This window comes from Trichechus manatus, unplaced genomic scaffold, assembly GCF_000243295.1.
Source record: "Trichechus manatus latirostris isolate Lorelei unplaced genomic scaffold, TriManLat1.0 scaffold00024, whole genome shotgun sequence".
Lineage (NCBI taxonomy): Eukaryota > Metazoa > Chordata > Mammalia > Sirenia > Trichechidae > Trichechus > Trichechus manatus.
The window spans coordinates 22,995,837-23,022,607 of NW_004443960.1; the positions used below are offsets into that span (position 1 = coordinate 22,995,837).

Sequence of the window (26,771 nt, forward strand, 5' to 3'; positions counted from 1 at the left end):
TCTCCCTCGGAGCAACTGGTAGGTTTGAACCTCCAACCTTTTGGTTAGCAACTGAACGCTTAACCACTGCGCCACCAGGGCTTCTTCTACGGTATGATACCAGTTAGTACAAAAGTAAAAGTTAATGTATATCTTCTCTTAGAAGGCACCCATTCGCAGTTCTTTTCCCCCAGGCGCATGCACATACCCTCGAGCTCCATCCCTAGGGCGCACACCCAAGCGTGCGTACACATGGCTGCACACAGATTCATACACAGTGGGACACGTCCTCGAGCCCACCCCAAGTCAGCCACCAAGTGGCCGTTGTCTAGGAACTACTAGTGTTGGGATTCAGAATAGCCTCGGAAAGCAGTGGTTGAAGGACACCTGGCGGGAACGTCCAACGACGTGGACGCTTTTCTCAAGCGCACCAGGTAGATCTCTCACCTGCGGTAATGTCTTCCTGGATTAGAGGCCTTGGCTCAGGCGTGGGCCATTCCCTGGGGCAAGTGGGCAGCAGCGTGGCTTCCCTCACTGGCCACCTTTCCAACTTGACAAAGGAAAAGCCGATGAAGGGCAAGGTGAGAGTGGAAGCATTCCCTAACTCTTGCAGAAAGGAAGTGGCAGCCGTTTGGCCAAACTCAAGATCAGAGACAAGAGACTTCAGAACGTCTATAATAAACTACAAAAGAAGTATGAAGCCTCAGAACTTCAACTAAAGCAGCAATCTAAGAGTTGCCGACTTCAACTCCAACAGAAGGAGGTAGAGATCAGACTACTGAAAGCAAGACAGACTGTGCTACAGGATCAGGTGCTGCAGCTGCAGTCAGCTGCTCCGTCAGTCCACTCTGGAGCTGGAGGGGGACCGGCAGCCACTGCACCACCTTCATTCCTGTATGGTACCAGTCATCATGCTGCAGCTTTTCATGACGATGACATGGACTGTGGTGACATCATTTGGTCACAACAAGAAATAAACAGATTATCCAATGAAGTTTCAAGACTTGAGTCTCAAGTTGGTCGTTGTAGGCATATTGCTCAGACTTCTACAGCACCAGGAACCAAGAGCTACAATTCAAGTGAAGCCTACAACCTCCAAAACACCATCAAGGAGCTGGAGCAGAAGCTAAGTCAGGCAATTGATAACCATCAAAGTAAAATAGCAGTGTTGCAGGATGTCCATAAACAGAAATTGAGAGAAATAACTTATCGGCATCAACAAGAATTAAGTGACTGTGAAGAACACATTCAAGAACTTGAACACCTCATAGAGCAAGGTGCCTCAGGGGTCCCTGATCACTCTAAAGTGGAAGAGATGGAAAACACTATACAGGTTCTCCAAAGTGAAAAAGTCGAGTCTGCCAAAAAAATTGAAGAACTGGAGTCTATAGTGAAAGACATCAATTATCTTGTGCAGACAGGCAGAAACAAGAAGCTATACAGGACATTCTTTCGATGAAAGATCAGCTATCGGCACAACAAAAGGAAGGAGACAGCATCATCACTAAACTCAAGCAAGATCTAGAGGAAGAACAAAAGAGAGTTTGTCAACTTGAACACGACAAAAAGAACATGATGGAGGAGTTGCAGGTACAGAAAGAGATATTTATTCAAAGTGTACTGCACCTCGATCATTTCCAATTAACCCAGAAGAGGCTTGAGGAGAAAGTTCAAGATTTAATAAATCTGTTAAATAAGTCAGAAAAAAAAATAACTCAGACATCCAGAGGGAGAACTTTGCCCTGAAGGAAAGGATTAGACAAACTGAGGCGGCGCTTTCTTCAGTCAGGAATGAGGCCAGTCAGCCTCTTCATCAAGACTCTGAGAGTAATTTTAAGGACGACTCACTGAAAGAAAGCAAAGCTGAAGGAAAATTGGACAAAGTCCTAATGAAAAACCTCTTCACTGGGCATTTTCACACCCCCAAAAATCAGCACCAAGAAGTCTTAAGATTAATGGGAAGCCTCCTGGGTATCAAACGAGAGGAGATGGATCAGTTTTTGAAGGAAGACGAGGGCAGTGTGACCAGTTGGATGAGTGACTGGCTGGCTTGAAGGATGATCAAGAAGTGGCTCCAAAACAACCCTGAGACTAAACTATCAAGTAAGAATTCTTTTTCATAATTTTTTCTTAAATTTCTAGAAACAACATCTCTATCATAAATTCAACCACCAAAGATTTCTGCCTGTGATGTATAAAGTCTAAGGTCACCTGTAAGGATCAAAACAAACAAAAACAAAACCCATTGCCGTTGAGTTGATTCAGACTCATAGTGACCCTAAAACTAAGTAAAATTCCCATCACTATTTAGGTCTTCTATAATAAGTATGGAGCCCTGTTGGTGCAGTGGTTAAAGAGATTGACTGCTAACCCAAATGTCAGTGTTTTGAAACCACCAGCGGTGCCACGGGAGAAAGATGTGGCAGCCTGCTTCTGTAAAGATTTACAGCCTTGGAGACCCCATGGGGTCGCTATGAGTGGGAATCGACTCAATGGCAGCAAGTTTTATAATAAGTATGAATCCTTGAAGGCCCATTTTAATTTACTTTGGGCCATATTAACTATTTTAACTGGTGCATTCATGGGTTCACATTTTTCAAGCCGATTTGTAACTGTCAAAGACTTAATTTTAATTTTACTTGATTATTCATGGGATGTTTTAGGAAAATGGGTGCTTTAACCATGGGAACTTTAAGCAAGACAGGGGTTCTGGTGGTTAATGTAATGATACCAATTTGTCTTGTCTTTTGTACTCAGTAACTCCTCTATGATTATAGTGGGTAATATGTTTACATGTGGGAGTGCTCAGCTGCTGAAAAAAAAGGTCAGTGGTGCCAACCCACCAGTGTTTTCAGCAGAAAAATGTGACAATCTGCTTCCTTAAAGATTAAAGCCTTGGAAACCCTCTGGGACAGTCTTACTCTGTCCTATAAGGTCGCTATGAGTTGGAATCTACACAGTGGACATGGTTTTAGACAGGTTATGTTTAAATATAGTGAGACCTCCTGGTAGAACTGTAATTTCTGGGCAAGTACTGATTAAGACCAAGAAGGTTTGGCAACACTGAGCAGATGTTAAAGTTAATTCAGAATGTATGTTGTAGAGGCACAAAAGTCAGTCAGCACTTTCTTATTTTTTTACGATATGAATAGTAATTTTTTTTCCAATTGGCTTTAAACGTGAATCTTTGTTTCAATCCATTGTTTGTTTATTTCCTCCCTCTTTTTCCAGGTTCATTTCTTTTTTTCATTCCTCTTTATGTTTGTTTGTTTCTCACTTTGTATACTACGTGGGGCAGGAGAGTGTGTTTATCCTACTTATATTCACCAGTTTTTTTTTTTCTCCAGAGAGCATCAAATCAATATGATCGGGGTTAGGAGCCTCCCTTTAGCAATGACTGAATGGCTTAAGGATCCTGGACTTAAGTCAGTTCGAACAGCCACTTTATTGTGCTACAGAGGTGCCATGGGTATTTTTCCCTGTAAGGTTGATATTCTAGGGTTTTAAACTTTATAAATTTAAGAATCAGCACGTCAAGTTCCATGAACATCCTTACTTAGATTTTGATTAGTATGGCTTTGAATCTGGAGATCAATTTTCGGTTATCCCCACTGAGTTAATACTTGTAACTCACCTAGAAAATTACACGGACCATAGCAAGTGTCCAAACAGCGTCAGCTATTGTAGCTGTCTTTACAATATTGAGTCTTCCTATCCAAGAACTTGGTATGTTTCTTTAATCCTCTACGCTTTCTTTTTTTGTCTTCCAATAACAAAGCAGAAAACATTTCTTTTGCCCATTTTTAAACTAGGTTGCTTATTTTCTTATTGTTGATTTTTAAGAGTTTTTTCTATTTTCGATTAAAGTCCTCTATCAGATATGTGTTGTAAATATTTTCTTCTGTCCTGTGGCTTGTATTTCATTTTTTTTGACAGCGTCTTTCGTAGGGTAGTAGTTTTTAATTTCAATGAAATCCAGCTTGTCAGTGTTATATTAATGGATTGTGCTTTTGGTGTTTTATCTAAAAAGTTATTGCCAAACCCAAGGGCACAGTTATTTTCTTTTATGTGATCTTCTAGAATTTGTATAGTTTTATATTTAATGTATAGATGTGTGATCTGTTTTGAATTAATATTATGTAATGCTCCTACTTATCCCTGATAATTTTCCTTGCTCTGAAATCTACTTGGTCTGACATTAATATAGCTACTCCAGCGTTCTTGATTAGTGTTTGCATGGTATGTATTCTCCATGCTTTACTTTTAATCTCTCTGTGTCTTATATTTAAAGTGTGCATCTTGTAGGCAACATAGAGGTGGGGATTTTCTTAAATCAACTTTTATAAAGACTCTATCTTTTAATTGGTGTATTTAGAATATTCACATTTAAAGTGATTTTTGATAGTTGTGTTGGTATCTACCCTTTTGTTCCCAACTGGTCTTTTCCCATTGCCTTTGTTCTTGGTTTCTCCTCTCCCATCTTTTTCTCTTCTTTTAATTGATATTTTTTTGATAATTCAGTTTTCTCCTTATTTGTAGCATATTAGCTGTACTCCTTTTTACAAAAATGTTGTGAGGAATTTCTCTGAAGAAAATGTGGAGAGAAAGGTTGTAATCATTAAAATGGTGACCAGAAGTGTGAAAGGAGAATCGGGGAGGGGGGCCAAGATGTTTGCAAAACGTGACACAATTCAGCTCGAGCCAGCAAAGCCAGGTGGAAGGCAATTGAGAATCCAGGTGAAAAAAAAAGAAGAATATGAACTAAGTTAATAGGACAGATGGCCACAGAAAGGCAGAGACCAAGTCAAAAGGTTCTAAGAAGACAGAATTGCCAAATCATGGCAATTGCCTGGTATTGGACTAGAGAACAGGAAGGAGAAAGGAGAGGAGTAACGGATGACTGAATGAGCAAGGTGGCATTCAGTGCACTAGGACAGGGATCTGCAAACTCTTTCTATGAAGGCCAGACAGTACGTATTTTAGGCTTCTTGAGCCATAAGGTCTCTGCTGTCACTGCTCAACTGTGCCACTCTGTGTCGTAGACTCTATGCATTACATACACAATATGCAAACAAACATGTGCCTCTATTACAATAGAACTTTTCTATAACACAGGCGGTGTACGCATTTGGCCTGCAGATTAAAGTTTACCAATTCCTACACTAGGGAATACAGGGGAGGTCAATTTGAGGATGAAGTCCATGAAGTTAGCAGGACCCTTAAGTGGAGATGTTCAAGACAAAGATGGCAAAATCAATCTAGGGATGAAGAGATGCTAGGGCTATAGGTATAAAAGTGGGATTCATCAGTCATGAAGTGGTAGGTATGGGGCGGAGATCAGTCAGAGGAATGGTCAGAAAAAAGAGCAAACAAGAACCTTTCCCGTTTGGAATACAAAGGTGGATGCACAGTGTTACGTTAGATGACTATGATCCAGGGAAAGTAGGAATGTTAAAATCTAACCAGCCTTAATTCATACTTTTTTATATTAGATTTCATTTAAAATAACCTTAAAGTTTTAAGTTCATAGGTGAGGAGTAAATTTACCTTCTGGCTATAAAATGGGCATATTTAAAATAAATAACTTATATGTAAGGTATTACGGGGCCCTGGTGGCACAGTGGTTAAGCGTTTGGCTGCTAACCAAAAAGGTCAGCAGCGTGAAACTACCAGCTGCTCCTTGGAAACCCTCTGGGGCAGTTCTACTCTGTCCTATAGGGTCACTATGAGTCAGAATCGACTCAACAGCAATGTATTTGGTTGGGTTTTTGAAGGTATAATGAATAACAAAAAAACAGATGTACACACTTATCTCAAGAAGTGGTTCATTACCAGTAACCCTATCAGCTTTTTCTAACATAAAAATTAGTTTCTGACTAGAGGTCTAAATAGGGAAGGTTCAGGCGAGATAAAGCTTGCAGATGTGTTTTCTTAGGCTAACGAAGTATTCTTGTTTTCTTTTTAGTTGTCAACATTTAAATATCAAGAGATTTCACATGGAAATCAGCATTCAGGAGTATTATTAAAAATCAAAAGATGTGGCTACATTGTACCTACATTCACCTTGTCAACCAGTGGATGGGATTAAAAAAGCAACTACCTCTTTAAATGGATATGTTTTCACTAGTTCGCTATAGTCCCCGCCGCTCCCTATTGTCTCCCATCTTTCCCGCATTTAACTCACTTATTTTACCTGTACTTGCACGTGAATTTGTGACCGCTATATACACAGTATAACAGTGGTTTCCCACTTTGGGAGTCTAGTCAACATGATTTAAAGTAAATAATTTCACAGACTCCATAAGAATAATTACTGAAAGTTGGACAGCTCAACAATCCCTTCTCCACTCTTCTGAAATGCAAAAAACTCTGAAACTCAAATGATTTTCTACATTTCATTTGACAAGAAAACCTTATCTGAATTGACATGAAGCTATTTATAATCACTATATATATTCCATTTAGTGTATCTGAATACACTTTGCTATAGAAACAATACCATGTTTGATTATGGGGTGCTGACGCAGGCCCCACTGCAGCTATTACATAAAACAAACAAAAAACAGCACACATGCATTACCATTTTTCTTAAAAAAAAAAAAATCTGACTTCTGAAATTCATCTAGCCCAAGAGTTTCAGATAAGGGACTGTGAACCTCGCGTGCTTTCAGTTTCCATGCTTAAGACGATAGCACACAGACAGAATCAAATTTATTTTAATGGTTGCAAATGGATCTGTACTTGATGAATCAGTATGAGATGTCTACATTTAAGAAACGGAAATGTAAGGATATATGCAAAGCATACTGTGATTCCAGGATCCCTTACCATTATGTCAAACACAGGAGGGTCTGCACATCCCCACTAGGTACAGCTAGAAAAGTAATTCCATCACAGAATAGCATGCTGCCTTCACATATGAAAAGGATGCCATTTGACCATTTCCTTTTAGCGTTTATTCGATTCTAGTCAAGGATGGGCTTTAACTCCTGTATAAATACCGTTTCACACTCTAGGATTTCGCATGACTGTGAACTACAGAAGAAGGCTGTGGAACATCAGATTCAGAAGGAGCTGCCAAGACACCACACCTGTTGCTGCACCTGGTCTACGCAGAGTTTGGCTGGAACCTACTCGGACTGAAGCAAAGCACAGCAACCTGCCTTTCCTCAGAAATGCTGCTCAGAGCGACTCTAGAAAAGTCAGAAGAAATGATTGTGAGTAAAAGGAAACAGGAGAGTAGGTTAGTGGACATAGAATGTCACTGCTGGCAAAGTATAGATGATGTTTGGAATCCTCAAATAACATGAGGGCTATGTGATGGAAGAGAGATGAGGTTTGTTCAATGTGGCAGCAGAGAATTGTTCCTAGATCAGTGAGTAGAGAGCCTTTTAGACTCAGTGAGAGGACGAGCTGTCCCGTCATGCAACAGGCTGTATTGTGAGGCCGTGTGTCCTCCTCTCCTGGAGAAGATCATTAGATTCCTGTGATCAGTGAGGGGCAGGGAGGAATGTAAAGGACCGCAACAAGCCAGGTAACACCTGGGGCAGCCTGGAAAGTGGATGCCCCATCTAGATGGCACAGGTCCAGGTACCGTGTACTAGGTAGGAATGTCAGATATCACCAGATCTTCCAAGATTGTCAAAGAAGCTGGAAATGCAGATTTGCATGTGAAATTTTCTTAAATTTTAAATGTGGGCCGTGATCGTAAATTAATTAAAAAGAAAAATTCTGAGTAATTCAAACAGAACATATCTATGGTCTTAAAGCTACTAGTTCTGAAGCTTTGGCCTTGATAATTCATATATCCAGAACCTGGGAGGACAGGACCGTGGTTTCTCAGCCTCAGTACTAAGATATTTGTAGCTGGAGAATTCTGAGTTGTTGGGGGCAGGGGGAGCTGACCTGTTACTAAACCTTTCTGTGTCTTAGTTTTCTGCCTTGAAAAATATGAAGGATAATGCCCACCTCATATAGTAGTTGTGAAGATTAAATGGCATTTAATATTAGTATAGTACTTAGAGCAGTTTCTGGCACATAGTAGGTGTTAATTGTGCTTCGGTGAAATAAGTAGATAGATAGGTAAATACATAGAGAAATGCTGAATACTTGGAGACACTCTTGGTGAAATTAGTGAACCTAAGTGCATTAAACTCAATATTATTTCTTCTCCAGCTTTCAGTTTAAATTGACCAAATAAATGCAAAATCTGTATACTGCTGTACGTCTCTAGCAGTGTTGAATTCAAAATGATTTTCCTTTTATCAAGTATTATTTTACAAAAATCTGAGGTGCCATTAAGTTGATTAGAGCAAAATATCATTCTTTTCAGTATCACCTCAGATTTAGGTTTCATTACTGTTTATCGGAATACTGGTTTACTTCTTATTTATTGGAGTATTTATTTTTTTCAATTTATTGGCAATTTTCTTTGCAACTCTGCTTACTTTATTAGTTATAAAATATTTTAGAGACACCGAGACATACAGAGAAATAGTAAAACTAAAGCATGATTTTCTTAACTCTCTAGGAGAGTTTTCATACTTTCAGGTCTTCTCTGCCCCAGTTGACGATGGCCTGTATATCTCCCAACATCTAAACTCTGCAAGGAACGTTTGAGTTGGGGCTGTGAAGACTCTAAGGCCATGGAGCGCAACACAAAATGCACATCAGCACGGCCTGTGGAGCTTTTCAAAACTACACAGATGCTCAGGACTCAGTCTGGACCCACTGAATCTGAATCATCTAAGACAAGTCCTAGCTGTAGAGACCAGACATTGACCTTCAGGGTGCTTTCCATCAGAGCTTGTTTGAACTGGGTTTTCCCTCTGAAACAAACATACTAATGATCCCATGAGAATCCATAAATGAATATTTGAACACATTTTTAAGTACTCAATACCTTTAATATCTGTGACATTATGATCTGCACCTTCGCTGTAATTTATTTCACCTTAAATTTTGTCAATAAGCCATGTTATTAAATGAGGAATTCCTTGCATGAATTACTTTCCTCTGTCTACCTCAGTCTCCTCCTCTTTAATCTGGGGATACTAATACAAACCTTTCTTTAGGTGTGATGATTAAGAGAGATTAAATGATGCAAAGTACTTCTGACTAGGTGTGGCATAAGGAGAACTCTCAATAAATTCTTCTTATTGCTATAAAATTCTCTCCACTCTGAATATTATTTGGTTGACATTTTTGAATATGTAGTAGCTGTGGGCCAAGGTGATTTCTGTTGCCCTCAGTTACAGCTATAAAATCTCTAAAATAGTGTTGATAAAGCCAATTATTCTTGGAGGGCATCTGTGATTCTGTTTGGTCTGTTATAGTTTACTCCCTCCTACAGAGTCCTTCTCAGGACAATGATGAAATCCATCTCGGGGGGTGGTGGTGCGAGTGAAATGAATTAAATACGGAAGCTTCCAACCACTCCTGGCACATGGTATGTGCTCAAAAACGTTAGCTATTGTCACCACTACCTCCCCCATTGTCATCAAACCATGACCATCATCCTCATCACCATGGGCTCATACCATCACATTTTGTGGGTGGCACAGTGACCTTGTTATTGTCTGTGCTTAGAAGAAATTATGAAGAGATCTTATTTGGTCTCAGTTCAGTATGGTTGATGTGTGACCTTGCTTTGGTGTCCGTGAGGTTGTTTATGTCCAACAGGAGAACAATATGGTCTCATTTGGAGCACCAGGCCATCTTCTATCCACATCAATGCCTGGTTCATAGCGTCAGGCCAGCTTCTAGACTTCATCGCTGCTTTTCTCTTTCTCACAGTGCTGGAACTGAGTCGTAAAATGATAAATAGGTGTTTGCAGGCAGAAGAAAACAGCATGAGTAAAGGCATGGGGATTGAAGCCAAATGATGTTTTACGGGAGCTTTACATAGCGTAGGGGGGCAAGAGAACATTCTGAAGATGTTGACAGAGAAGAAATCATGGAAGTTCTCAATACAGATCTGAGGAGTGTAGGTGTTGTCCTCAGGGGAACTGACTTGATCTGGGTGTATATATTAAAAATCCACAGCAGTTGTGCAGGAAATGGGTTGTAGACAGAGAGAGTCTGTTCCCTTTTCTCCTTCCCCACCACCACAGCCCTTGCTCAGGTTCTTATCTCTTACCTGACCTCCTTCAACTGGTCCTCACTGATCTACCTGCTTTGAGTCTAGCCCCCACCCCCATGCAAATGTTTATGTTGTAGGCGAGCGATTTTTCAGAATCACAAATGTTATCCTATCTTTTTGTTACCTGAAACCTTTGATTTTTCATCAGGTATAAGGTAAAAATCTACACTGCACTGCATTACATATTACACCTTTTCATAACCTGGTCATACTAACCAGGATGTCTGAACGCCAGCTGTAAATCTGCACTTGAGATGTCAGAATGATCTCAAATTCAGTATTACCAAAACTGCTCAAATCACATTCCCAAGTCCCAGCTCAGTTAACGGTGATGTGGTTCACTCAGTTTACCAGGAAAAAGGTTGACTTCCTTGTAACTGCCCCTTTCACTGAACCTCTTGTACAATCCATCATCCAGTCATGTTACATGAAACCAAAAGGCAATGCCAGTAGTCTCTTTGGGGAGAGAATTTTAGCCTGTGAGTTACTGTTACTCCTGGTGGCACGGCTGGACAGCTGCAAATGCAGCCCCTTGATGCTTTGCTCCATCATTACTGGGCCATTTGAAGAAGGAATACAAATCCTGATTGCTGTTTGCAATATTTTTTTAATCTTACCTTCTTCTAACAATATCTCTTGAACATCTTTCCATGTCTAACCTTCTAGTTCATATTTTAAATGATTGGTTAATAGTTATTGTATAAGGAGGGGATGAATATGCTGTAATTTATGGAGTTAATGTCTAATTACAGGCCTTCAAATTGTGAAACTTTATGCTCCTCCCAACACTGTGTTCTAAATCTTTTTTTGTTTTAACCACTCTGATATGCAATACAGTGAAATGCTTTCTACTCTGGGAGATAAAAACCACATAAGGTCATGTAGATATGAGAACTAGAAAGAGACAAATGTTAGAAACATTAGGAAAGAGGGATCAATGAGAATTAGTGATTGGATAGATTTGTATTATCTACTATCGCATCTCGCTACCCTTTTAGTACTATTGTTTATCATTCTAATCTTGAGATTAATTCCAGATGTCTTGGTCCTGGGCCTGCTGCTCTCTCCAACCACTTTTCCTGTTCTCTTCTGTTTTCTAACTGTTCTCCAGCCACTGCCCCCCACACCCTCCCACCACCCGCCCCATCTTGTGTCTTCTTTCGGATAGTGGAACACTCCAAGTCTGTTCCTACCCGAGAGCGTTTCTATCTGCTGTTCCTCCTGTCTGGAACGCCTTTTGCAAGACTGATTTTCTCTCATTCTCCTGGGTTCATCACGGCCATCCCCTCTTCAGAGAGGCCCTCCCTTTTCACCTTCCTATAGTAGGTCCAATTATCTTCTATACTACTCATATCCTTCATTCATTCATCATCATCTTTTAATTATTTTTGTCTCCTTTCTCTGTCTTGCTCACCACTGTATCCCCATAGCTTAGCACATAGTAGGCCCTCAGTAAATATTGCTTGATGAAATCAATAGTATTAAATTGGCTCCTAATGCAGAGTTTAAAGAACAGAACCTAATTTTTATTATCCAAGAGGGCAGTACTAAGTCTAACAAGGAACAGTTAGAGAGAGGAAAATTGATCAGCTTTTCAACAGTTAGATTTACTTAGGTGTGGAGTGAGTGCTTTCCTTGTGGACGTAGTCAAGCAGGGGCTTGATATGGTTGAAAGGATACTTGCACTGGATGTTGGAATTGGCCAGGTCAATTCTAAGACCCGTTCCAAGTTCCAAACTGTGGGATGAGCGCTTTCATCAGTGCAGTTACTGTTCTGCCCTTCTTGCTTCAAATGCAGATATGGCTTTTACCACTAGACGGTACTTGATGATTCCTTCGATATCAGTGTTTATCAGACTGTCTACTTGCCACCCACAATGAGAAAATACACTTATCACTGCACTTACCCCCACGACATGCACTTGAAACAAAAGTTTCACGAAACCCTCTTAACATACGTGATTCACGCTGGTATTTTCTATTTTACTCTATTTTTTTAAACTGCTGGTTCACAAACTATTAAATTTCATGATAGTAGTAAGTCATAATTCACTTTTTGAAATAAACCCCCAAAAATCCGTTTCTGTCAAGTCGATTCCGACTCATAGTGACCCTAAAGGACAGAGTAGAACTGCCCCCATAGGGTTTCCAAGGAGTGGCTGGTGGATTTGAACGGCTGACCTCTTTGGTTAGCAGCCGAGTTCTTAACTATTTTAAATAACTGAGTAATTTTCTGTTTTACAGCTTTGAGAGTCTGCTGTTTCCATGAATAGTCTGGTCTTAGAGCAAACAAATCCATTAGTAAGGATTTTGCGTGCTTCTGTGCAGAGCTGCTGCATTGAGTGAATGTAGATCTTTAGGTTATGTGCTTCCTTATGGGTGTCTGTATATATGGAAACATGGATGAGAGACACTGTGGGACATATTTTTTACAGAATTCTGCACCTATTGTAGACAAGGCAGCAGTAAACTTTGCCAGTATATAAAAAGAAAAGATGTCGTATCTGCTCCTTGGAGACCAGAATCTAATTGGGAGACATAACATACACATTTAAAATTGCAGCATATTTATCAAGCAGTGTGGTTAAAAGTATCTGTAAAGATGCTTTGGACTGGAAGTAACAGAAGCCTGACTCAGGTAGGCTTAAATGAAATTGATTATGTCCCCTGTCCTGCAGGATTTTTAATCTTAGAAATTTAGAAAGCCATAGAGAGATACTCAGGTTTGTCATGCACAAACTCGTTTAGTTTATTGCAAGGTGGTGATGGGAAGGCACACAAGTAAGGCCTCAAGACATTCGTTTTAGTACCTGAGAATCAGAGTTAACAATTATAATCACAATGTTAGATTAATGGTTAGTGTCCCAATCTTAGACTTCAGGCTTTTACCTTTTATGAGAGGTTCTCAGGAGGAAGACTTGACCATGGCTCAAACTCGTTGGAGGACCCTTGTAGCTAGGGCCTGAGTTTGGTGGCGGTGGGCGGTCTCTACACGTTCTCAGTCTTTGGAGAGAGTCAGAGACTACAGAGATATTCTTTGCCTCTGCCTTCTTCTCAAAGAATGAGCTTAAACCCACTCCTTATATACAATTTTCTAGCCTTGGTCTCATGTGGTAGGGGCCAGGTGATATCATGTTACATCTTTTCCTAAAGATCAAACATTCATCTAATATTGCATCTTTTAGCAATTAAGGAGTTGTTTACAATATTCCTAATGTCTCAAAACCACCTTATAGAAATTTAATTTTATGTTACATTTCTTTTACCATATCAGGTATGTGCCAAGCCAGCTTAGGGATGTTTTTTATGACATGTCTCACATGCTTCATATATTTTTATTTTTCTATTTTTAAATTCAGAAACTTTCCAAGCAATTTATAGTTTCTAACAGCTTATAAGTTATAATGACTTCTAAGTTCCTGGTTAGAGAGTATCACCCAACCAAAAAAAACCAAACCTGTTGCTGTCGCATTGATTCTGACTCATAGCAACCCTATAAGACAGAGTAGAATTGCCCCATGGGGTTTTCAAGGAGTGGCTGGTGGATTTGAACTGCCAACCTTTTGGTAAGCAGCCATAGCTCTTAACCACTGTGCCACCAGGGCTCCGAGAGGATTACAGAAGTATATATATTTCTATTTCTAACTTCATATTATGAATGAGTTGTACATAAGCAGTTTGAAAGCATAACAGTTTTGAAAGCATTATGAAAACCTATGTGATTTGAAGAAACCCTGGTGGCATAGTGGTTAAGAGCTACGGCTACTAACCAAAAGGTCGGCAGTTTGAACCTACCAGGCGCTCCTTGGAAACGCTACGAGGCAGTTCTACTCTGTCCTATAGTTCTACTCTGTCCTATGGGGTTGCTGTGAGTCAGAAGCCACTCTATGGCAACAGGTTTGGTTTTGGTTTGGATGATTTGAGAACTTCATATAGGCGTACGTAACTTTACCAAAAAGCTCTTGAGAAGTAGAGCTGGCTCCCGGCCCAGAGCAGATCAGCCGTGGCCTCCAAGATTCTGGTTCTTTCCATGACTTCTCCATTGTCCTAAGGCTGCTTCCACTCATGCCAACAGAAGACTTCCAGTGGTAATATGGGCTTCAGCTCCCACACTTGGAGCACTAAAACATTTTAATTCCTTGGAGTGTACACGGGTGGAGAAAGGCTACCATAGAATTTTCTAAGTTGTAGTGTAGCTGGTTTTCAAATTTGTTCCTGATTTTATGGATTGAATCATATCCCCACAAAATATGTGTTTGTAAATCCTAACTCCTATATCTGTGGTTAGGAGCCCTGGTGAAATCCACCAGCTGCTCCTTGGAAACCCTATGGGGCAGTTCTACTCTGTCCTGTAGGGTCGCTATGAGTTGGAATCAATTTGACGGCAAAGGGTTTGGTTTTGGTTTATACCTGTGGTTATAGTATTCCCAAATGAGAATGGGTTTTCTTTGTTATTTTAATGAGGCAGTATTAGTGTCTGGTGTGTCTTACGTCAATCTCTTTTGAGATATAAAAGAGCAGATTAAGCAAGCAAACAAGCAAGCACAAATGGAGGGGAAGATACACAGTACATGATTTTCAAGGAACCTAAGAATAGAAGCTGAAAAGAGACAAGGACTTTCCCTCAGAGCAGACAGAGAAAGAGTGTAAGCCTTCCCCTAGAGCCGGTGCCCTGAATTTGGACTTCTAGCCTCCTAAACTGCGAGAAAATAAATTTGTTTGTTAAAGCCACCCACTTGTGATATTTCTGTTATAGCAACATTAGACAACTGAGACAGAATCCTACCCCCTATGCTTGTGTACGTAATCCCTTTTGAGAATAGGGTCTTTTTTTGTTGTGTTAATGAGGCCATATCGATGTAGGGTATGTCCTAAATCTAATCACTTCTTAGCTATAAAAAGAGCAGATTAAACACAGGAGCAGGCACCAACAGGGGAAATACAGATGACATGTGAAGATCACCAAGGAACCGAGGAACACCGAGGCTACTGAAGTTGAGACAAGGCTCTCCTCCCAGAACCAACAGATAGAGAGAGCCTTCCCCTAAGCCAGTGTCCTGGATTCAGACTTCTAGCCTCCTAAACTATAAGAAAATGAAGTTCTGTTCTTTCAAACCACCCACTGGTGGTACTTGTGTTATAGCAGCACTAAGAAACTCAGACACCTGGCTTCCCTTTCTATGGCTTCCCCAAACGGAAGTGAAATGACTGCCATCTAATACAGAGTTAGTAGATGTGTGTTGAGTATTTCTGTATTTCCCTTTTCTAGGCAGACATCTTTTGGTTGAGTAGCCATCTGAGTAGTTTTGGCCAGTGAGTAAGCTGAGCGAACAAAATGGTTGCAAGTCCTCTATATTTAGTATAAGGTTAGATTATCTGATGGTTTAGGGTCAGGGGGAAGTAATTAGGGATATAAGGAAAGAGATAGTGGAGAAATGATCTGAATGGGAAGCATGATGGGCAATGGAATGTGAATATAAAGATAGATGATTATGTTTTAATTTGAAATTAGGCACTAAGTGTGCATTTTTTGGTCTTTTGAGGTACATGATTTTCCTCTGTACCCTTGACCTGGTTGCTGGGAATTTGGTAATGGTGCTACCTACTAATTACTATTCACCTGCCTCCTTTTTCATTTTTTTCAGGTTTGCAGTAAATTGGCTGCTGGAATGATCCTTCCATCTAGCATCTTAATATGTCTAAAGAGATAAAGGACTCAGAAATTAACAGAGGTAAGTGACCACCTCCTTCAACATCTCCCCATCATCCAAAAGCCCTGAGGTTTTAGAGTTTCATTTTTAAAAAGAGGATGTTCCCTTGTAAATCCTTTTCAACAGCATATGAGTGGACTTATTTCTCAGCATCCTTATCAACGCTGTGTATTATCAAACGCTTAAACCTATTAGTTTCATACATAAAAAATGGTATTTAAATTTAATTCTATTTTAATTATAGCTAATGTTTAATATGATTTTCATATTTTTTTAAAGTCAGTTTATATTTCTTTTACTGGGAAGTCTTGGAAGAAAGGTCTGGCCATCAACTTCTGAAAGGTCACAGCCATTGAAAACCCTATGGATCGCAGTTGTACTGTGACACCCATGGAGTTGCCATGAGTTGAAAATGACTTGACAGCAACTGATTTGGTTTTTTGGTTTACTGGGAAGTATATGTTAATGTCAGGGATTATTTTATTATTTTTCTTTTAGAGTATTATTCTAAATTCAATTCTTTTCTGACACTAATTTCAGTACAGTTCTTCTGACTCTAACTACTCCAAGTTTGGTCAGATATCACATATTAAGGGACATAGTCCTCCAGGCTGCTAAGTCTGCCCAAGGCTTCAGATGCCAGCTGTACGCTTGGAGTTGCCCAGACACGTGCACTTTTAGAGAAATAGCTACAAATTTGATGGTTCCCACTACCCCATCAGGACACCAGCCAAAAGTTAGAGGGCTCCCAGGACAACCCATACTTCTAAATTACTGGCTAAAAATTTTGTATGTTTCCATTACCTACTCAGGTGTGATAATTCAGTAAAAGAACTCCAAGAATTCACAAAAGTGCTATCCTTACGATTACAGTTTTATTACAGCAAAAAATGGTATAAAACAAAAGACACACAGAACAGGATCTTGGAGTATATCCAACGTGGAGCTTCAATGTCTCCAGGGACATGTTATTCTCCTGGTGCACTGATGTCTATCACCAACCAGGAAACTCACTTGAACTTCAGTGTCTACAGTTTTTATTCAGGTTTCATTATGAAGCTATGTCTTCCAGGGCAAGGTCACAGAGGTTGTCAGCTTCCATTTCATCTTGTCTGGTTGCAAAATCAGAAGTGTTCTCACCAATGTATTACTTCAGCGTTTAATTGAGCTGAGAGAATACCATCTCTTGTTGTGAACTTCTATCTAGACATTATTATATTTTTGGATTTCCTTCGGTGCAATTATACATTCCTTTACCCTTGGCTATAATCCCTTCTTCTCCACCTTTCTCCACCTCCTTCTCCATAAAAGTTATCCACCTTTGGATGGGACATTAGATTCAGCCAATGTGCTAGTCTAGATTGTCAACAGCAATACTATTCTAGCAAGTACCTCCTCCTCAGTCCACTGTCGTTCATATGGGATAGAGTTAGATAGATACAGAACTATTTGGCTATCCTGGCATTGGACAATACAGCTGCATTCACTCTTAGCCTCAGTTTTACCAGATGGGGTGAAGGCACAACCCACTCCATCATGCCCTTAAGAATTCCGACATAAAGGTTAAAAGACATAGTTAGAATTTCCTGCTTAAAAATCATCCCTGCTTTTATTACTTGTAGCTGCTGCCCTTGTGTTGGGATTATGCATCAGGTAGGAATAAAGACATTTGAGGTGATATAGGAAAAAAGAAAAATACTTGAAGTGATGAGGGGAAGAATTTTATAGTCATAGAAGTATTAACCCTCTATGGAAAGAATTGTACAGTCATCCTAGCATCTCCCCAAACTCTTTTATCCCAGATCCATCAGAAAAGTGGAGGAATCTGTCTAGTAGGGATTCTTCCTTGGCCCCCTCATGTTGAGCATGAGCACACACTCCTGAAGACATGTACACCAGCCCTTCATGGTGATATCTTCCCCCATTTTAGATAACCAATGTTTCAATTCTCTATCAAACTGTTGCTCTGTGGATGAAGATGTGTTCCTTGGTCTGATTAAATGTGACTCAGTGGTCCAAATCTGCAGTATCTTCTGTGCTTCTTCTTTTATACTAATTTTAGCATTTGTGTCTACCACTGGGTAAGCAAATATGAGTCCACATTCAGTATCTATTCCTGTCAGGACCTATTTGTAGTCTCCCAGGGCTACTGCCATCAATCCAACTGGAATCTGCTGGAAAGCTATTTGCAGTCTTGTCTCACTTGTTGGCAGACAGAACAGTTCTTTTTGGAAGTTTGTTCCTCAGAGTGTGAGAAGAATATGTCTAGGTTCAGGCTATCTCTTCATTGCTTCATTTTCCTTATGTCCACTCATTTCATGGACCCAGGTAACCACCTCAAATGAGCACACCAAGATATGTGTTCATTGACTTCAATTACCATTTAATCCTGGGAAGGGATTCTTCTGATGGGAATTGGCATGTTCTACTTTAATGCCTGTTTTTCATTTTGTTGTATTGTGGTAGCTTGCAAATTGCTATGATGCTGGAAGCTATGCCATGAGTATTTCAAATACCAGTATTATCACCCATTATGGACAGCTTTTAGTGGCACTTCCAGGCTAAGGCAGACCAGGACAAAGGACCTGGCTATATGTGTCCAAAAATTAGCCAGTGAAAACCCTATGGATCACAATGAAACCTTGTCTGACTTGGTTGCTTTGTACACATCATCAGGAAAGACCAGTTGCTGGAGGCGGACATCATGTCTGGTAAAACAGGGGATCAACAAGGGTGAAGGAGACCCTGAGTGAGACAGATGGACACAACAGGGGCAATGATAGACTGGAACATGCTGGCAATTATGAGGATGACTCAGAATTTGGCAAAGTTTTGTTCTGTTGTACATAAGGTAGCCATGAGTCAGAGTCGACTGATCAATAGCTAACAACTTTAATGCAACCCTCAAATTTTACATAGTGATTTCCATAGGATTGTGCATATGGGTATCCCTTTTATAAGCCAGTTTTCCATCTTCTGCCTGACCATGAGTTGGTAAAAACTCAAAGGTAGAGGTAAAGAACATGTAATTCAGTCCACTGATCTACTTTGTTTTCACATTCTTCAATCAGCGTTCCAAACAGGATGAGGTATATTCACCTTAGAACGGCCATCCTTAAATCAAGTAGGTTTTTTTTGTGTTGTTGCTGGTCAATCAAGTGCTGTTTATTGGGAACTGTCCAAATGGCAGTGGGGTCTTGGAGCATCTCAGATGTTTCCAAATTTGGTCATGGGGTAAAAGAGACTCCCTGCTTGTGAGTACCTCTTGGCATTTCAACGGTGCCATGTTTCTGTATAAGCCATTTCTATCTCATTATGCAACTCTTCTGGGCATTGCCTTCCCTATTAGAGCATGTCTCTGGTATCACTCAAGGTATTATGGGCATTTCAGCTTCAAAGAGTATTTTAGATCCTTTAATTATTGTTGCAATCCAAATGAAGTCCAATATCCAGCTAGTAATTGTCTGTCAAATGGAAATTTTCTGGTTTAAAATGCCAGCTGTTGTCACTTGGTGGCATTTACAGGTTTTGCTGGTTTTCCTGGAGATGGGGAGTTGAGCTATGGGACTCTAGCTCTTTCATCATTCCTTATATTGATTAGATTGAAGGGGCACTGCTCCAGGCAAATAGAGGTCAGCTGTCTCATTGCCATCTTTGCCTTGCAACTTTTCAAATTCCTCCAAAGTAGGATGAATAGAGAAGAATTGTTCAGGATCTTCAATGTTAGAGGACCACCAGGAGTGCCTATTGATCTACACATGCTTCAAGAGTGCTGCATTAAACTTTTGTTTCAACCCCATCAATTTCTGCTTTATTCATCCCATTTCTTAAAAAACATCTAAATATTTCCACGCAGCTGCGCAAGTCCCTTAAAACTCCCCTTTCTTTTTCCGCATCAATGTTTGCTTTATTTGTCCCATTTCTTAATAACCATTTAAAGATTGCACCCTGCTGGGATGAGTCCCTTGACTCTCCCTTCTGTCTTCCACCATTGCTTTAAGAATCAGTTTAACCTTCTTCATATTGGTTGTTTCAACATACCTTGTCTCTGGAGATGGCTCTGCGGATAACAGCTGTACTAAGGCCTGGCCAAAATCCAAACTTTGCCCAGCTTCAGTATCTTCCCCAACACATTTCTGCAGTGGGGGCCTTAGGACTAGAGATTGTAGTTTGGACTGGCCAGCATCTAAGCTTGGCCCATCTCCTACTTTCATACTTACAATAACCAAAAACAAAAACAAACAAACAAACAAAAACCATTGCCATCGAGTCAATTCCAACTCACAGCAACCCTATAGGACAGAGCAGAACTGCACCGTAGGGTTTCCAAGGAGTGGCTGGTGGATTCGAACTGCCAACCTTTGTTTAGCAGCCAAGCTCTTAACCACTGTGCTACCAGGGCTCCTACAACAACCAAGAAATTTTATATTTTGCTTTTTTCTTGTTAATCTGCATTTCCTTAGGTATCCAGTGAGCCAGCTCCTCAGGAATTGCATCCACCCTTTATGAATTCCATTCGTAATGTTTACCTTTAGTAACTTATTGCAGTTCAGTTGAGTTTCATACCACGGGTGATTCAATAGCCATCCAAGATTCAAAAGCTCCTCATTCCCCCACCCTTTTATTCTTTCTCTTCTCAAACCACAATGTTTCCATGAGTCAGGGTCATTCTAGCAAATCCTATTTCTGACACCACCTTTAAAATCTATTCAATTTTGTTCTGATACTAACTGCAATTAGTTCTTCTGACCCTAACCACTCAGAGTAAGGTCAGATTTCACACATTAAGGGCCTTGGTCCTCCAGACTTCCAAGTGTGCACAAGACTTCAGACAAGCTTGGAGGTTCCTAGGACACCTGGATTTCTAACCAACAGGCTACAAATTTGAGTGTTTCTACTACCCTCTCAGGTTCTATAATTCACTAGAATGACTCACAGAACTCAGGAAAGCACTATACTTACAATTACAGTTTTATTATAGTAAAAAGAATATGTAAGAAGGGACACATAAGGTGAGGTATGGGAGGGTTACTAACATGGAGTTTTTTTCCCTAGGTATCCTTTACTCTCCTGGTGCATCTATGCCTATCACCAACCAGGAAGCTCACCCAAGCTTCAGTGTCCAGTGTTTTTACTGAGGTTTCATTATGTAGGCATGATTGATTGAATCACTGGTCACATGGTTGAACTCATTCTCCAGAACTCCTTCCCTCCCCAGTAGTAGGGCTGATATCACCTTGTGGATCTTTGTCGCATGGTCAGTCTCCATCCTGAGTCATCAAGGCATAAATTGTCAGGTGGTTTGGAGCCCTATATGAACTACAAGACCTTCCAATCACTTGGGAAATTCCACGGGTTTAGAGGTTACCTCTCAGGAACAAGGGCCAAAGACCAAATATTTGGGTAAAATAAAAATAACTAAAAAATAAAACAAAAATCAGGAGTGTTCTATTGGGTGGTGCATTATTTTACCCAAATTTGGGTAAAATAATGCACCACCCAATAGAACACTCCTGATTTTTGACTGTAGTTCTTTATACATGCCTAACATTTGGAGGATTACTCTTCAGTCCCTTAATGTAACACTATTTATACAATGATAAGCTACTGCGGAACTATTTAGCATATAAATAATTGATAATTGGCTAGATCCGGTTCTTCCTCAAGCACATCATTTTTCATTGGTATTACATAGAGGAAGCTTTTACTCAATCTCTCAATGCATTTGGCCATCAATATCACTGTTATAATCTTACCAGTTATGCCAGTGTTATATGGTATCACAGTGTATTAACAGTAACCTGAAAAACAAAGAGTCAAAAGATACTAGCACATTTCTAGAGTCCCCCATCAGTCATTAGCAATTAATCCAGTACATCATCTTATCATATTACCAAAATGTCTCCCAGAGTGAGACCACTCAGGTTTTTAGGCTTCCACTCCTTCTTGTCAGGTTCCAAAAGCATTAGTGGTCTCATTATTACATGGCATCATCTTTTCAGACATCACATAGTTATCTGAGAGATAATATTATCTCATGCTTTTAGTCTCTTCTGAGGCATTAATATAATTTTTTTATTTTCCTCATTAAATAACCCATTTATTCAGTCCTTTACTCTCAGCTACTATTGCTACTTTTCTCTATTTCTACCCTATGTTTTCCACTTTTGGAAGGGATGTTAGGTTGGTCATTGTGCTAGATTGCTAATCTAGTTAGTACCTCCCCCTCAGTTTACTATCATTCATGACAGAAGTCATCCCTGCTTCCATTTCTTGGAGTTGTAGTCCTGTTCCTGGAACCATATCATCAGGTGGGAAAATGGGAAGTTGAGATGATGTGGGGGAGTGGGGAAGGAAAAAAAAAAACATTGAGGTGTTACGGGAATTAATTCTTTGTAATGGCGATGGTGGAATGTCATTTTGGTAGTAAGCAAATTTCTCTGGGAAAAAAATCCACTATATTAGGTGCTCTAAAAATGGAAAAAGGACATTTAGGAGCAAAATGGTGTGGGTGTTAAAAGTGGCTGTTGGAACAAACAAGCAAGTAAGAGAAAAGCATTGAAAAAATGTCAAATAACATAACCTAGATAGGTCTGCCTTACACTAGAAAATGAGTTTTTAATTAATACGCTCAAGGAGAAACAAACAAAAAACCCCACTAAGTTTGAAACACCAGAACTGCAAAAGAACACTGAATGAATGAATGCTGACTATGTGGAAACTAAGGGAAGTTTTTCATCAGGTTTAGAAGCGTAGACACAGTTGGCAATTTATGAAAGAGAATGGTTTTTGTTTTTGTTTTTTTTAATTGGGAAACTTGAAGTACAGAGCTTCAGGAGGAAGTAGATAAATATCCTCAGGTCTTAAAAAAAATTAATTTTATAGCAAATTACACAGGCAAAGTACAGAATTCTTGCATCCATGAAAAAAAGAATGTGATAATCTGAAAGAAGTAGAATAACTCAAGGAACAGAAGAGTCAAGCTGTACTTGTGGCTGAGCCTAAAACTCCAGACATTATTATAAAACTAGAACCTGAAGTATCTAAACTGAACACAACAGAGAGTAATCTTGAGAAGGATATAAAACATCATCAAAATATAATTTAAGATGAAAATCAGAGTAAGATTCAACTACTTTAGTCCTTAAAAAAAAAAAACAAACCAAACCTACTGCCATTGAGTCGATTTTGACTCATGGTAATCTTATATGTTATAGAGTAGAACTGTTCCATTGGGTTTTCTTAGATATAATCTTTACGGAAGCCAAATGCCAGGCTTTTCTTCCATGGTGTAGCTGAGTGGGTTCCACCCTCCAACCTTTAGTTTAGTAGTCAAGTGCAAACCATTTGCTAACTTTAGTTTAACAGTCAAGTGCAAACCATTTGCACCGCCAAGGGATAGACTTCAGTGCAAAGGACCAGAAAAGAGAAATGGATGAGTTTGAACACCAGGGCGAGTACGTGAACATCCTACACACCAGACCTTTTCAGAGGAAGGTGAGAAAATTAAGACTTTGCAAAAACTCAAAACACAGTTGCCTGAAAAAAAGAGAACAAACAGAGAATTCTGATATTTTCAAAGAAACAAAATTTTGGAGTCTTAATACAGAAAATGGATGTGGAAAGCATCATTCATCTAAGCCAAACCTGAGAGATTAATAAATTAAGAATAAGAATTAGAGATTAAACTGTTAAATGAAAAGAATATATCGTTAATGAAACAGAGAGATCAGTTATCCAAAAATGAGGTTTGTGAATTAACTCAGATCATCTAGTAGAAAGACTTGGAGATATAGTGTCTTCACACTGTAATTTGTTCAGCTTCCTACACCTCAGATGTTGTTTACCTTCAACAGCAACTGCAGGCATATCCTATGGAAAGAGAGGCAAGGTGCAGTCAGTACACGTACTGATTCTAGGCTAGGACCCTTTACCATAATATCAGGTCCCTGGAGGGTCTGCGTGTGCACATTGAAAAGCATGCCTAAAAATGTAATTCTATAATAAACAAAACATGATACCTTCATGAATAAAAATGATGCTATTTTATCACAGTCTTTTAGGGTTTATATTTTTCCACTGAAAAATGTGCTTTCACTCACTAATAGATACCGTCTCTGATAATACAATATTTCACAACACTGTAACTATGTAACAAGGCCAAGGAAGATGAGATTCCAAAGAAGCTGCAAAGATTCCAGATCGCATTCTACACCTCCTCCAAAGTGAAAATTTCAACCTGCAAAATACCATCAAGGACTTCAACAGAAGCAAGGTCATAAGGTGATGCCAATCAACATGAAATGTCAGTATTACAGAATGCACATCAGCAGAAATGAGTCATCAGTATCAAAAATAATTAAATGACTACGAAGAACGAATTGAAGAACCTGAACAATCCTTACAGCAAGGTGGCTCAAGTACTGGAGTTGCTGACCACTTTAAAATTCACAAGCTGCAAAAAACCATACAAGTTCCACAAACTGAAAGAGTCGAGGCCACCAAAAAAAAACTGAAGAACTTGAGTCTAGAGTAAACGACATCAGTAAAAGTTACCTTCTGCAGAAAAGGACAGATGGTTTGAGGAGAACTGCTAAATAAGGAAAAGACACAGATAAATAATGTGAAAGCTTGACAAGGGAGCGTGGTAAACTGCAGGCTTATGTTAAAAACCGAAGTGATACTGTGACAGAAACATACAGAATTCTACAGCGTACACCAGTGGCAGAAGTATTCAGACTAAAGCAGGCACTACCTGATCCTGAAAACGAAATCATGAGACTTAGTGGTTTAAAACAGGACATCAATGTCACTGAAGACAAACTGAAAATCAAAAAGCATGTCCAAGTATTAGAAAAAGAGAATTCATTATTGACTCAAGAAAAGGAACACCTTCAAATATCACTGTTAAAAGTGAACAATGAATGGGAAATCATTAAAAGTACAGCTACGAGAGACCTGAATTTGGATTAAGAATTAAATGATTTGAGACGAGCTTTGAGGCCAAGGAAGATGAACTCAATCCGTGTATTACTAAAAAGAAATGCTGGTAGCTAGGATAAAAGAGTTGAACAAAATGGAAACAAGAAGCTACAAAGCACATGTTTTTGATGAAAGATCGCTATCCCTGCAACAAAATGAAGGAGGTAGCATCATCAATAAACTAAAGCAAGATCTAGAGGATGAAAAAAAGGGTTTGTCAACTTGAAGATGACAAAATGATCATGACTGAAGAGCTGCATGTGCAGAAAGAAATGTTAATTTAAAGTGAACTGGTGCTTAATGGTTTACATTCAACCCAACAGAATCTGAAGGATAAAGTAGAATATTTAATAGATCAGTTTAATAAGCCACAAGAAATAATTTATACATCCAGAAGGAGAACTTTTGAACTTACCAGACAAAAGGAAGAGGTATTTTCTAGAGTCAGGAATGAGTTCAGTCTCTTAATCAAGATTCTAACAGTAGTTTTAAGCATGACTTTCTTAAAGAAATGAAAGGTGAAGTTAGAAACCTAAAACAAAATCTTTCAGAAATGGAACAGCTCAATGAAAATTTAAAGACATTGGCTTTGATCTCAAAATATAAAGTGAAAGTTGAGTTTAGCATGTGACAATGTAAGAGAATTGGAGATTAAACTTCCAAATGAAAAGAATATCTCTTTAATGAAACAGATTGATCAGCTGTCCAAAGATGAGTTTAGTAAACTGACTCAGATTACCCAGCAGAAAGATTTGGAGATACATGGTCTTCACGCTAGAATTTGTTCAGCTTCCTGCACCCAGGATGCTGTTTATCTTCAACAGCAACAACAGGTATATGCTATTGAAAGAAAACAACTATTTATTCTTTTCAGTGAGAAGACCAGGGAAAATAGCCAGTTGAAAAGGCAATATCACAAAATTACGGATATAGTGACTGCCAAAGAAGCAGTCCTCAATAAGCTGCAACATGAAAATAAAAAATTGTCCAATGTATTTCAATGCTGTGGCCTGAATATGTTTAGACATACTGCTCAGAATTTATCATGTATCATTCGCATAAAAGACATTGTAATGCATGCATCAGGTCTTAAATGTGAGACTTTATTGAGAGCTTTACAGACTTTGAGTCCTTGTAATAAGGTTGGAGGTGTGGTAAGTAATCAGCTGGAGAGGCTGCCTGATGTACTAAAGAAATCGATGAACGTCGTAAACAGCACTGCAGGAAAAGTGGACAAAGTCCTAATGAAAAACCTCTTCGTTGAATATTTTCACACACTAAAAAATAAGCGCAACTAAGTGTTATGATTAATGAGGAGCCTCCCGAGTATTCAAAGGGGAGGATGATCCAGATGGATGAGTGCCTAGCTTGCAGGTGGATCAAAAAGTGACCCCAACACATCTCTGAGACCAAATCAACAATCTGTGATTCACATTTCCTTTTCAGAACCTCTTGTTAATTTTCTAAAACAAAGTCTCATCCATCAATTCCACCATCAAAGGTTTCACTTCGGAATATGACAAGTCTAGATTCAATAGGAAGGAGAACACTAGCTAAAACTGTACCACGAAGTGTGCAAGACGCAACAGGATGCAGAACCAGTAGAAGAGCAGATGTGAAACCATTCTTACCTTCAATATCTGGAACTGGTGAGTCTGGGCATCTTCATTTGAAACCCATCTCAGATGTCTTGCCAACTTTTATACCTTTGCCATCGTTACTTGAAAACAGCACTAGAGTTTTGCTGAAAGACCTTTAAAGTAACAGATGATTCTAAAGGCAGAGATGATAAATGGCACTTTATAGAAACCACGAACACTCTGAGTATGTATTTTGTCACAAAGTGGCCTTTTGGAATAAGCCAGATATTTGTTTGCAGTTAGTAGTTTCTCTGAATTTAATTAAAATATTCTTAATGCTTTTTTTAAAAGTACTCTTTATGCGCTGTAGGGATATTG

The 26,771-nt window shown here is 39.3% G+C and overlaps 1 protein-coding gene across 1 annotated transcript; it reads left to right on the plus strand.

The window, feature by feature from the left end:
* The first annotated feature begins 434 nt into the window (after nucleotides 1-434).
* LOC101347328 (thyroid receptor-interacting protein 11-like) lies at nucleotides 435-24,804 on the plus strand. Its single transcript, XM_023728329.1, is given in 5 exon segments — nucleotides 435-630; nucleotides 633-1,400; nucleotides 6,996-7,196; nucleotides 23,228-23,328; nucleotides 24,454-24,804. Coding segments are annotated over 5 exon segments (1,617 nt in total).
* The last annotated feature ends 1,967 nt before the right edge of the window (nucleotides 24,805-26,771 follow it).